A 14,603-nucleotide genomic window follows, 5' to 3' on the forward strand; every position below is an offset into this window, starting at 1 on the left:
TGGACTATTGGTAGGGTTTGAGATCAGTGAGTTGGTTTTTAAGAATGTGCCACTGGGATGCGGGGCAGGTTTGGTTTAAGCTGGTTATATTTTAGGTTAATGTCTCTGTGGGATGAAGGTTCTATCTGAAAGCCATTCACATGACCGGTACGGAGTACAGAGACAAGTGTAAAGCGTCAGACCTGAATCGTACAACTTGTACATTTCTGAGATTGGAGAAGAAGGAGTTGAGGTTTCCTACCTAATTTTGACTCATGAAGCTGCTGTGTCTGCTCAAACAATCTCTCAGTGTAATGAATAGTTGTATGCACTTATATACATTTGTCTTGCTTTCCACTTCCGTTAGCTTTTGAGTACTTAGATGGTGATGTCTGGTCCCAAAACATTCTCACCAACAGGGTTGTCTTTGTATAATCTCTTCAGGCTTTGCGGGTGGAGATTTAATATTTTTTGTAGCGCTTGACTGGTTTCTTCAAAATGATAGCCATTATATAAGCATTTTACTTACTGTTGTTATAGTACATCATTAGAGGCTCAGGGGACTCTTTTTTTATTTTGTAGTCCTTTGCTGTTTGCAGTATCTTGATTGTATCTATAGAGTGGATGTGCTGGCAGGTTGACTTCTTGTGTTTGTTGCCTGCTATTGTTCCATTCTCCTTTGTATGGGCATGTCATTACTTTTTGTCATATGTTTTTTGTATTTGGATCACTGAATGCAAGAAGTGACTTAGACCTCTCGAAACATGCTGCAGAATAGGTTTTAACTCGCTTTCGAAATTGCTTAGTGTTTTTAACTGTGGGTTGAATGTGATGAGTGAACTTTATTTTGGACTTATTTTGCTGTGTATTCCAAGAGGTTCCTCTGACGAATTCTTTCTCTAACATTCTGTAGCTTTACTCATGGCGTGATAGAATCGGAATTAGAGTCCTTCATATTCAAATCCTGCTCTGATGTGGCTCTGCATATCCTGTTGTATCATAGAGCCTGGCTGATTATTGCGGCTTTCTTCGTGTGCTCTATGCTAATGCCATCTCTTTTTAGACAGTTGGCTTTGTCTGTTGGTTTTCCTTATTCCCTTGTGTGTAGCCGGTTGTCTTTCATGCTGATGTTGGTGTCCAGAAAATGTACTCTTTCTGATGAAAAGACCATTATAAGACCGATGGTTGGTAAAAATCCACGAAATCCTCTGTTGATCAGTTTATGTTTCTTTTTCCCAGTTGTCCAAATTGGCATAATATCCCTAATGAGCCATTTATATGTTTATGGTCTGTAATTATTAGCGGCAAGGCAGGTACTGTCCAGCTGTGCCACGAATAGGTGTAGAATTTGGGGCTACTGATGTTCTGAAATTGGTACCATTCATTTCTGAATATGAAATAGTTGTGCCTCATGATGAATTCTTTGCATATGAATGCAGTATCAGTGACAAGGATCTAAACTCCAGAGGTTTTTGGGCCTTTGTCCCTGGTTTGTAATATTAGTGTACAGTGAATCCACATTCATGGTTTCCAGTAGTGTTCCTCTTGATGGAGGGCTGATAACATTCAGCGTGTTTTAGTAAACCAAAGACGTCCTGGATACAACACTTGGCTTCAGGATGATTTTTACTCAGAACCTGATCTGGCGATGAACAGACGTTCATGCCTGTTCCCTCCATGTTTCTCTGGTAGCAAGCTCTTTGTTCCTTTGTGTCATTTGGAGGTTTTTTGTTATCCTCTTAATTCCTCAGTTGTGTTGTTTGGTTTGATCATCCTGCAATTGGTGTAATGTCTAACATCTTCAAATATGTTGTGTGGTTCATAGATTCACTGATGTTCATTACTCAAATGATTTACTTTTGTCTGCTGGTTTTTATGTAATTTTATAGCGGTCATTCGTTGACTTTATGGCACTTGTTTTTATTGCCATTAGGTTATAATGGCTGTTTTGTTTGCTTGTCAAAGCACTGAAGGACATGCTGTATCGAAATCCTTTTTTAGGCACAGCATTCCTTGTCTTTGTCCTAATTTTTGCATGTGATGCATGTTTACAACTCATATTTTTCCTTCTGTTTATTCCAGGTTATTTTCGCAATTCCTTTGTGTTTTTCCACAGTTTTTTTCCTCAGAAATTAATCTACATTTAAATGTTTTAATTTTCACTTTTGTCATATTGCATGAATGTACTCTTTTAAGGTTTCTAATTTTGTTTGTTTCCTTTTCTAGATGTGAAGCCCTCAAACGTGTTAATAAATGCACAGGGGCAGGTCAAAATGTGCGATTTCGGGATTAGCGGGTATCTCGTTGACTCTGTTGCAAAAACCATGGATGCTGGATGCAAACCATACATGGCGGTAATTCCTTTTTTATTTATTTAGATCATTTATTGTAATAGTATTTTTCATTCATAATATTGATTAAAACATTATTAAAAGGTGGGTATCAAATACAGATTAATAGCGACCACATGGGTTAATAGGTTTATTATACATGTGTGTATATTCCTACAAATGAACAGCATCAAAACAAAATCAACTTCATAACAGGCCTTGCATTTAACATATTACGTCCACAAGTTGGTGGAACACAAACTCTGCTGTATCATTTGATGACGAACATACTTGATTTGACTAAGATCTCTTTACTTTACAGCCAGAAAGGATAAATCCTGAAGTAAATCAGAAGGGGTACAGCGTAAAGTCAGATATCTGGAGCCTTGGAATCACCATGGTAGGGCATTGCCGTCTTTAATGTTACTAGCTTTGGTTCAGCAGGTGTTGCTTACCATGTCAGTTGTATTGCCTTGCTTGAAGGGTTTGATGTGCACCTACCTAATCTTTGCATGTAATCATTTAAATAGTTTAGATACATTTGTGAAAAGAGTGATGATAAGATGAACTCCATTGGTGTGTTTGGAGAACCATCTCCTGATGAATGAAACCAGTTGTACTTTTGTTGCAGTGCAGCGCCTATGGCTTCCTCGCTGCACTCATTACTGCAGGGTGGAGGGTGCAGCAGCCCGCCATGTTTGATGACTATTTGAGGTATACCTCATTGAAGAAGGTAAAGCAGTTTGTGGGAAAGTATTGGCTTTGGCTATCAGGTTATTTTGGACTCCGATTTCCCCGTTTTGGGCTTTCATTTTACACATCCTAGTTTTCAGGACCGTTAGTCCAAGTCCTTCAACTGAGCTGAACAAAGGTTTCATTTGAACTGGCTTGTTGAATGAAAGTTGAGGGCTAGAAATACCCTGTCCTGGTAACTTGGAGTCACTTGGTAAAAATGTATTGGAAAATAGTGTTATTGTCTTGATGAGAATCATAAAATTCCCCAGGGAATGCCAAGTGGCTTCCGAGCTGCTGCTGATTTGAGGTGAACCAGAAAAATGAACTTAAGAGCAAAAATAAACTGTGTTTGAATTGTGTTGCCAATGACTGCTCTTTATCTCAAGTTTTCCTCTAAGCAGCCGTCATAGCATTCTTAATTTTCTCGTAGATAAAGTCATTATCACAAAAGTTAGACCACCAGGTTGGACAATGTGTTGATTGCACTGGCACTTCTAGTCTTTTGAACAGCCAGGGATTGTTCCTGCTCTGGCTCATCGATGACTACTGCGAAAGGCTAAAGGGCGGGTTTGATAGTTTGGGGCTGGGACTGTTCTATGGGTGAGTCAGAGGATTGGATCTATTCCTCCATTAGTGCAACCTTGGGGAACTCTCAGTATACAGTTTAGGTCAGTCTTATGCAAAGGATGAGCTTGTGAGCTACGGATAGCTCTCTAGCTACCTAAAAGTAGCCCTCTATGCAGGCTAACCTACTAAATGAGAAGCTTTTCCTTGGTTGAATTAATATATGAATGCCAAAATTCAAAAGCGGGTATTCAACATAATTTTTTTTTCTTTTTTAACCCAGAAATTGATGTTTGGTGAAGAATTATTGCAGTGTCAAAATGGGTTTAAAGCTGACTTTTAAGTGATAAGTCACGCAGCTCTATGGGGACTTAATACTAAAAGGATTAACTTGGTGCCTAGGTGATTGCTGGAATAGCTGTTCTGTATGTAGAAGCATTCCACATTAACAGCATTTTTTACATTGCTGCTGGCTGACATGTCCGTTGAATTGAGTGGATCACTGTTGGTAGTCTTGCATATGGAGGCCCCCAATTGTCTGATCTGGTCACTATTACTACACTAATTTCTTTGAAATGTAAGTAGGTCTTATTTCTAGAAAGGTTGGGGACTCCTGGTCGAGGCAAGAAACCCTCTTGCCTGCTGTACTGACTAATGTACAATGGAGTAGCCTTTCTTTTTTTACGCTTATCTGCACCATTCTGGTATCGTAGACCGTGCTTGTAACGAATCAAGTCAAAGGCCATGCTTAACCCTGTCTGCTTTGTCATTGGCAGTGACTGGAGTTGCGGCTCACAGATGTCTGGAATACTGCATTCATGGCATCCCTAAGTTGATTGTGGCTCACCTGCCGCAGTTTTGTGTCAGAAGTGCTGAGTCGATATGCCTGGCGCTGCTGCACTGTTAGTTCTTGTATGTATCATGATGTAGATGAGTACCTCTGCTACTTTTAGTGGTGGGAGCTTGATGGTTTCTCACGGTAGGGAAGAGGAAGTGTTGTCACCACGCTGTACTTATGCCAGCTCTAAGGAGACATGTGGCTAAGGTTCAGGGCCTGAAGTCTTAGTTCCTGATGCTAACTCTGGATAAGGCAGCTACCGAAAGAATCCTTCTGACTTAGAGTCTGGTACTAGGAGTGGAGTTTCAAATATGAAGCCTGGTAGGCTCTTGAAGAACTGTCTGCTCTTCAGTGACAGTGATTGAAAACTGCTGGGCACTAGAACAGATTTTCAGCTCTGAGCACTGCAGTTCATGGCTGCCGCCTTATTTACGTTCAGCAAAAACAGATGATGACATTTATCTCAACTGCAATTTCCATTATTGCTCTGTAACACAGTAAGTCCTTGACTTTTTTCAGTTTTCTGAAAGCTCAGAGCTAGTTACCTTGAAAGATAGTTTCCAGGTGCCACTCCCCATTGCAGTGTCCTGCACTTGGGACCTCCTGTCCTTTTCTGTGTTGTGGAAGCAGCACTTCTCCAGCACAGGCTCAGCCATCAGTGATGGCCTCAGGTGAGTTGGTCAACTGCAGCTTGATCAATGGAGAAGGCTGGCGGAGATCACTCTCCCAGACCAGCAACCAGCAAGACACCGTCAATGCTGGTTCCTTGGGAGCTACACTTTACATTATCATACGGGGCCTTGTGGAGAAGCTTTTTGCACTTTATCGTTTGTGGCTGAATCTGGAAGGCTATTGCCCAGGTTATATACATCTTGGGGTGATAAGTTCCAAATTCAAACAGCTCTTTTACGTTTTGCCTGCAAGCGCTTGTTTAAATATATCTTAAAAGGGGCTTATAACCTGCCTCCTTGCTTTCCTCAATTGATCCTCTCACTCACCAAAGACCCTCACACCGCCAAAACCAACCTCCACGAAGGAATGAAAGAAGTTGCCGAGTGGATGAAGCACAGCCGTCTGAAACTGAATTCAGACAAAACAGAAGTCCTTATCTGAGGTACCTCTCCCTCCGCCTGGGACGACTCTTGGTGGCCAGAGGCCCTTGGAAAAGCACCCATCCCGACGGACCACGCACGGAACCTGGGCGTCATCCTGGACTCCTCACTCTTGATGACCAGACAAGTCAACGCCGTTTCATCATCTTGCTTCAACATTCTTCGCATGCTCAAAAAAACATTTCGAATGATCCCCACCGAAACTAGAAAAACGGTCACCCACGCACTGGTTACAAGCCGCCTGGACTACGGAAACACCCTATACGCCGGTACCACCGCCAAACTTCAGAAAAAAATCCAACGCATCCAGAACGCATCAGCCAGACTCATACTAGACATCCCGCGTAAAGACCACATTTCTGGTCACCTGAAAAACCTCCACTGGCTCCCCGTCAATAAGAGGATAACATTCCGCCTCCTAACCCACGCACACAAAGCACTCTACGAACTTGGACCCGAATGCCTCAACACACGACTTTCCTTCTACACCCCCTCCCGCCAGCTACGCTCTTCCAACCAAGCCCTTGCCGCTGTTCCTCGCATCAACAAAACCACCATGGGAGGAAGATCCTTCTCCTACCTGGCGGCTAAAACCTGGAACTCACTTCCCAATCACCTTCGCCTCACTCAGAACCACCTAGCATTCAGAAAGCAACTTAAAACCTGGATATTCGACAAGTAATTCCCCACCCATCTTCAAGCGCCTTGAGACCCTCTGGGTATGTAGCGTGCTATATAAATTAATTGACTTGACTTGACTTGACTATACGGTTTCCTGTTGTGTGCTTCTATTATCAGTTTCCTATCGAGGAAGTACTGTGTCCATCTGCTTTTGATGTACTTTTTTTAAATAATGTTCTGCCTGCTGTGCTTCTTTATCTAATCACACCTGCATAACTCTGTGACATAATCATTCTATCCTACAGCGCGCTTACATACTTATTCTCCCCCTTGCTGCACGCCTTTTAAGTCTGCCTGTCAACACCCTTCTTTAAAATGTATTATTCACAAGGCTTAGAACGCATCGCGTTCCAAGCCTCGCTTTCGGCCAAGACCGCCCACCACAAAGCCTCCAATTTGTTTCCTGTACCCTACCATTTCCCTGTTTGAGATCTACATGAGGTTTACAAGGCTTGGAATGCATTGCGCTCCAAGCCTTGCTTTTAGCCTAAACCGCGCTCCACAAAGTCTCCTATTATTTCCCTGTTTGTGACGTGCCCATGATTATCCCAGGGGCACGTGAAAGTCGCTGAATGAGTCCACTCCCAGGCCGTAATATTTCATCGAGTCCAGGTCCTTGAAAAGGTGTGCCGGCCGCACATGAGATGAGTGAAGCCAGGCACTGCTTGTTACTTACACCTGGGCTTTTACAAGGCTCGCTGGTGTGAACATTGAGACTGGGTGGCCCTGCGTACTCACTACTGTGTGCCACAGCCTCGTCTTCCGTGCCTGGCATCACACCAAGGACTGCAGCTGTTGTCTCTTCCTTCCAGGCCTCATTGTCTCCGTAGCCATCACGCCTGCTGCTGACTCGACCTTTAATGGCTGTCATCCAAAAGATGCCTTGAAATGGCAGAAGATGGTTCTATATAACACCATGGTTCCTGTCACAAACTCATGGAGACATCCGATCTCTAGTAATTACTGGTCGCTCTTTTGTTGCACATCAAACCCCTTTACTTTTTTCGTAGCCTCTCACTCTTTGCACATTCGCATCATTATTTTCCTCCCCTTGTGTTCTCTTTCATTTTGCCCTTTCCTGCTGCACCATTTTCTATTGCTACTTCAGCATTTTATTCCCTCATCATTAGTTAGCCCCTTGCTAACTCTGCCACTTTCTTGATTAATGTTTAGTTTATTCCCTCACTCCACCCTTCTGTGACAACTCTCGGCTCTTACTTTTCATCCTTTACCAATTCTTCATAAATCTTATCCTATTCTTCTATATTTCTATTATTTTTGGGGGGATGTTTAGATATGTTCTAATAATGCCAAGAGGGCATCAGGACGTCTCAGTTTTTACTTATAGCTTTTTGCGTATTACAAGTGTAAGAGATGCACATGAATTAGGTGAAATCTAATGCATTTACCAATGCTTGTTTATAGTATCTCTTTGCTTTTTAGGTTCTAATTTAAATGTTTGTATTGGTTTGGGGTATATAGATTGTTCTTGGTACAAACCACTGCATTTATTAATTCTTATTTTGTCTTAATCAGACAGTAATAAAATGATGTGCAGGTTTGACACCATTGTTTTTGTAACAGCTTCGCAAAAACAAAAGAATGTAACTCTGTATTTTACAGATCTGTGAGAATAACTCCAAGGGTATCTTGGAATGACAGTAGTTACGTGGGATGAAAAAATAAAAAAGATGCTATTATTGGGTGACATGAGTTTTAGAAACAAAAATCAGGACAGCTCTAGAAGTAGGACTACATTTTGACACTTACCACGGGCGTTAAAGTATAACAAAGGCAACATCTGAGACATAGCATTGTTTGAGTGTAATCTTCTTGTCGATTAAAAAAGGCTACAAATAAAATAAGTGTTTGAGAGGTTGTGCCCTTCGTTCAGTTTCAAAAAGTTAAGATAAGCTCACATTCAATCAAATTTTCTTTGCATTCTCGTACTTTAATAGGGCTGTGCGAAATTAACGTTCTTTACTTTCGTGTAATTATGTGAAATTTCGGGAGATAGGGATGTATTTTGCGGGGAAAAAAGCGCGAAAAACAAGCTGTGTGAGCAACAGCCGAGCGTGATCAGGCTGTTCACATTTTTCCACGTGCTTGTGGCAGAATTATGTCGTAAATAGCACATAGTCAAATGATATAATTTCTGCAATTTTGCAGAACCTGCGTAATGCGGTACTCTGTAAATTATGGAATTTACGCCAGTGTAATTTTTGATTTCACTGGGTCCTAGCATTTTAGTCCTGTGAGTGTATATATAATGGTGAAATAAGACTACAAGTACCAGGAAGGAAAAAAAAAACCAGAAGACAGGATATGTTTCCAGTTATGCTTCTGTAAGAGGGAAATGGATGTGGCCGAGATATTATTGGTTTGCCCTCACGCAATAACAACAATCCACACCTTAATAGGCTTAGCAAAAAAGGTCACTTTATTAAGACAGGCAACTAGATAATCCTTCTTCTTAAAGTAAAACTTTGTTACGAGAGAAAGAAACACATTGTCAATATTTCCTTTTTCTCCTCTTTATATTTTCATAACCATCTTTCCGTCTACCCTCCCCCCACCCCAGAGGGAAAGGATACGTTCGCTCTAGACTATCCAGACCCCCCAACAAACGCCTAAAAGCAAGAACAGACAGCGAAAGGATAAAACTGTTACCTGTCCTAACGTGACGTGATTTTTTATTATTTTATTTAAACAAAATAAATAAATAAATTCAAAGGGTGGGTGGGTGGGTGGGACAATCAAAACGCTGCTACGTCGAATCTCCTCAGAGTGAGGCGTTCCCGCCCAAGCGCCTCCCCAAATAGCCTCCCCTAATCCCGCCCCCTTCTTCCACCTGAACCTATCGCTCTAGATGGATTGTTTCATCGCGCGAATCATCCCAGGGGGACACCGGCTCGCGCCAAGATCCCCCTGGGTCTCCATTGATCCCCGTGGCCTGATTGAAATGCCTCCTGCTTCCACCTCACCAAACCAACCACCCACCCCTCTTCCCCCAACCTCTCCAATTGCATGAGGCTGGAGCACGTCCAAGTGGACCTTTACCTTAGTTAAACTTTAAAGTTTAACTTAGGCCCTTACCAGCCCCATGCTGACTTGAGTTCCAGAGGCCGTCTCTTATTCTAGTGAATGCAGATTAACCCGTCATTGAACCCAATGTGCAACATGAATGAGGCAGTACAGCAGAATGCTCTTTCTAGCTTAGAACTTCTGTCTATGGTGTGAGAAATGGGTCGGTTAAAATATGAGCTGCCATGTACATGATCACCTGGTCCTCTTTAAGAACAGGGACATGTACTTAATTCACAAACAAGCATTTGCAGTGCAATAGGTCTCGCCTTTGGGACCTAATACGTTTTTAGTTATGAAGCACATTATCAGACGAGGCAAAGAGATAACCATCTAGTGACTGACTGGCACAAGGTGAAACAGAAAACCTAGGAATTTTCCTTGCTTCTCTGCTTGAATAAACTCTGTGATCCTAGGCAAATATTGTATTTCACTTTGCTTCATTTTACCTTCTTGCATATGAGAGCTTTGCATTATGGGGTATACCAGCACTTCTCCTGTATCTGATTTAAATAGACTGTAAAGTTTCTTCATGTAAAATTCTAAGCCAAATACAGGGTGCACGTGACAGCGGACTATCCTTTTCATTTATTAATGCAAAGCGGGTTTGGAGGATAAAGAACAGATCGTTCACATAGATGTGGTTAGGAAGGAGTAATAAGGCTGCCTTCAATGTTTGAAGCACAAGACAAGGAAGCCTCATACAACAGGGCAGGAATAGCCATTGAGACTCTGGATGGCTCAGATCTTGTTTGTGGGTCAAATTCCTACGTAAATCTGGCATACCAATATTTGCAGACCACCTGTGACCTGTGTGTTTGACAATGAAATGGATTATTTTGTTCTTATTCATCTTCATATGCAGTATTGTTTTGTGGTGTTCGCACACACGTTTTTTAGATCAACTATGAAGCGATGATCCATGCTCTGTAGACAAGTAAGCCACATTTGAGTTTTTGAGTAGTTGAAAGAGCTGCCCTTTATGATTACATTGTGTAATTTACAGGCTGTATCTTAACAGAAAAAGAGAGCCATTGACAAAATAAACGTGGCTGTCCATGTACAAACAGGATAGTCGACGATCCTGTGCTCACTATGAACACGGCTCACGACCTGTGAATGGTAATTTATTTACTTTTACAATTTAGTCAATCTCATGTTGAGCAGAGCAAGATAAGTAAAAACAAATTCACAATCAACCCCGAACAGCAACTGTGAGTCCACTTCAAAACAACGACAGAAAGGCACTCAGGAATCACATGAAAACACAGCCATGCGTGTGTCAAAAAAATGTGAAGCATTACAACTTATTGTATTGATACAGCCAAAGAAGGATGACCAAGAATAGATCCAACCACTTTGTCCCATTCGTAAAAGGGAGATAGTGAAGTCATGCTTCCGATGCGGCAGAGACTCACAGTGAACATTGCACAACATTACTAGAGTTGCAAAAAAAATAGACTCTGTTGTATTGCAGAAATAAAATTAAAAGCAATGTTGTGTAATATGTTTCCGTTTTCAAAATAGTATATGTCACTCTTGTCAGCTATGCACAGTGCCTGAAATCACCAAGTTAAAGTCTGACTACCACTCACTGACATGGAACGCTTATTATGCCTTAATTGCAGGGAATTTGAAATCCTGGTTGCAGATTTCCTCGTTATTCAGTGGTAACTGAACCATCCTGTCCCACCTAAATTACAATTATTCTTGTGACAGCGAGGAGGACACCTCTGGTTTACGGCATGACATGGCTTGAGAGGGTGATTCCATTGGCCCAGTTACAACTCATTGTATTAATACAGGCAGAGGCGCAACTAGAGTCGAATTTCGGGTGGGAGGGTGGGGGGGGGGGTAAGAAAAAAATTCGGCGGAGGGGCTGAATCTTTATGCAATCGGCAGAGTCAAACTGCAGGGGCTCTTAGGTGTGAAACAACAACAAAGCCCCATTGACATGCATAAGGTCTTTTAAAGACTTGTGAAGTGCTCGGATGCGGCTGTGAGCGGGCCCGGGAAGTGTCTCATCCCGGGCTGCCACACATGACGGGGGGAAGAGGGGGGCGGGTGGGGGGGGGGGGGGGCTGAGGCCCTTTGAGGCCAATGGGTGTTGCTAGCCTGAATACAGGCAAATGCGAACGATCAAGAATAGATCCAACCACTCCATCCCATTCGTAAAATGGAGATGGTGAAGTCGTACTTCCCATGCGGGAGAGACCAGACCACGTGCGCTCATGCACAACAACTTTGTTATAGAAATGAGTGTAAATATGATCGCGATAAGAAGGAAAGAGTTACCTGCGTGGCAAATCAAAACACCTGAGGATATATACAATCTTGCCAACCTGCAATGGGAAAACAAGACAAAACAAGGCCAGTCCCACTCAAAAAGAATCCCCAAACCAAACGGATACCCTACCAAAAAAAGGCCAAATGACGGTCAACATCGAAAATTTGAAAAAAGACTTTAAAAAAACACAAGCAAAGAAGCGGAAGGCACAGGGGGGGGGGGGGTAGCACTAACAGAACTGTGGCATTAAGAGGAGTTGGGAGGGCTGCTATAGTAAAATGTAAGCAGCAGCTGAATACCGGCAAATAGTATGAGAACAGGAAACCAAGAACAAAAATAGTCCCTCAAAGAACAGAGAAAGAACCATAACATAGAGACAGTACTTAGTCCCTGCTGCGTGGGAGGAACGGAGGAGAAACAGGAGGGACAAAGAAGCAGGATTGACCACTAGCATGCAAAGATTTTCAAAGAACACTGACATAGATAAATGAAAAGCAATGTGTGGAGTTGGAACTAAACAAAGCATACACAACAAGTCACTAAACGACAGCTCAAGCGCTGTCTACGCTCAACCTAAAAAGTACCAGGGCAGTCCGGAACCTCTGGTCACTATGGTATTAGGAATTAAAAGCAAGTACAGCCGTTAGACAGCATAGAGTTACAGTTGCTTAGGACAAATAAAAAAGGAAGTGAATCACAAATATTCACGTAACTGTCACAGACTCTGTAGAAATCGACTCTTCTTTTAACAAGTTTTTAAAGATTCAATTGTGTTTTTTATTGTCACCTTCAGATTGAAATGGCGATCCTGAAGTTTCCGTATGACTCCTGGGGCACCCCATTCCAGCAACTCAAACAGGTGGTGGAGGAGCCCTCACCTCAGCTTCCTGCAGACAGGTTTTCCGCAGAGTTTGTTGACTTTTCATCGCAGTGGTAAGTCTTCTTGCAGACTTGTGTGGTAATCTCATCATTCACCTGCAATATTTATTTACTACTGCATAAATGCATTGAACATCAGTAGTCAGCCTACTTCGCAATAATATGAAATACTGCACGTTAAAGCAACGCCTAGTGATTGTGGTTGCAAGGGTTTTCACTACATGATCTGCAGAAAACAAAAGCAGCTATACCAAACTTTGAATTAAAGATACCGCGGGGGAACTTTCATTTACTTGTGTAATATTTGCGAACCATTGTAAGATTTAACTGTTACATTGAGGAATATCCAATGAAACAGGTGTTTGCTCACGGATTTCCCCATATTCTCCTCCGTTTTATGGGCACATTTCCCCAGAAAAGTTTCCCGCTTGTACCAGACGAGTTTTGTGAGGAAAAATAGGTGTACTTTTTTTCAGTACAAATTTGCTTTTGCTTCAAATGCATAATTAGCACTAGGATAGCATGAATTAAGGTAAAGGCAGACGACAAAATGATAAATAGAACGACATTGCTTCTTATCGAGATGATCTTCATGATTTCATGAGAAAACTAGTTTCTCTGGGTTTAAAGCAGGGTACATTTTCCTTGCACGTTTTAATTGCATACAAGGATGTATTCTACACATATTTCTTTGTGCCTGCCTTGTACCTTTGCATGACAATGAATACATTTGTTTTGAGTCCTGCGTAATGTAATGAAAAATTTCCCTGCTTCCGTAACGAAAACTTTCATATCTATTAATGACTTGGAGGAGAAGATTATGCATTTGTTCTTCACTTTTTATATGGCAGCAGCCATGTTCATCATTCAACAATCAACTACCTTTAAACACATGGAAAGGGAAGAAAACGCATTAGGCAATAGGAGGGATACAGAACAACATAGGTGAAACTAAAGCCTATTGAGGTTTGATAACTGTTCTATAAGTTTACAAGTTCAAACATTTTGCAACAACTCCCATGTGTAATCCCAATGATACCATACAGAACACTAGCATCATAACAATTCATTATAGAAGTCAAAGAATTGTCTACCTAGTGTCAGTACGTTTGTGTTCACTTGTACATCTTACCCCCAAGATTCAGGTCAGCATTTATCAATCGATTGTTGGAAGGTGAAAGTTCTTGCCTCCGAGTCCTTCATTGAATGGAAACATTCTGTTATGAAAGCTAGGAAAGTTTTCATGTCCTGGACCGGAGGCAAGGATTATGGTTGTTCAAAGCTTATTTACCATTAAAGTTGGCATGTCTGCCACCGGTTTAAAGTAGAATCATTCAAACAAAGTCTGAGGACCAATCTGCATCATTCAAGATTTCAAGATGTCCTCCAACCGGGCCCCCTTGGGCAAAGCTTTTGAGGCCATTGCACTCCCAGCGGAATGCGCTCCAAATTTGCAAGTGTCAATACCTGCCTCTCGAATGATCCGTCTGACTCGCTATTGTTTGGAATGAGACTGCATGAAATAGCTTTCCAGTGGAAAAGAACATTTGTTCACCTGGGGGGAGGGCGGGGCGCAATTTAGTGGTCATGTCTTCTTAGGATTTAATGCATCTCACCAAACATAATTTGGGTGATCATCAAATACTCGGTAATAAATCAACCTTGAATTGCATTTTGTTCTTCAAGATACATAAAATGTAACCCCTTCAAGGGGTGAACAGCCTCCCTATATCATAGAGTTCTCCAACATCGGATACCCTCCTGCAGGACATTAGGCACTACAGCTTGGCCAACTTACCCTAAAGTTCCTACCTGCAAAGGTATTTATTGCTCCTCCTTGACAAAAAGAGGTTAAGCACCTTTTTCATTTCCCAAAGGGCCAAGTACCTTCATTTAGGAGAAAGGGACAAGCATATGCCTCTCATCAGGTTCTGTGCTAATGGATGTTCCCCACAGAAAGGAAGATGTCTTGTCGATATTGTTGACCAGAACATATTCACTGATCTGGAAGAGACACGTTAGTGATAGATTCCCTACCTTAGAATATCCCCAGGCGTCAGACTGGATCTGGAAATTTTTGCGTAGCAGTACCCTTGCGCGTCGGTAGGCGTCGT

At 42.0% G+C, this 14,603-nt stretch overlaps 1 protein-coding gene across 1 annotated transcript in view; it reads left to right on the top strand.

Moving 5' to 3' along the window:
- The window catches only part of MAP2K6 (mitogen-activated protein kinase kinase 6), a 435,425-nt gene that overhangs the window by 345,977 nt on the left and 74,845 nt on the right, over positions 1–14,603 (top strand). Inside the window, exons 8-10 of the mRNA XM_086930973.1 lie at positions 2,206–2,333; positions 2,632–2,709; positions 12,404–12,543. Coding sequence (XP_086787099.1) covers positions 2,206–2,333; positions 2,632–2,709; positions 12,404–12,543 — 346 coding nt within the window. The remainder of the gene's footprint in view (positions 1–2,205; positions 2,334–2,631; positions 2,710–12,403; positions 12,544–14,603) is intronic.

This window comes from Lissotriton vulgaris, chromosome 7 (assembly GCF_964263255.1).
Source record: "Lissotriton vulgaris chromosome 7, aLisVul1.2, whole genome shotgun sequence".
Classification (NCBI taxonomy): Eukaryota; Metazoa; Chordata; class Amphibia; order Caudata; family Salamandridae; genus Lissotriton; species Lissotriton vulgaris.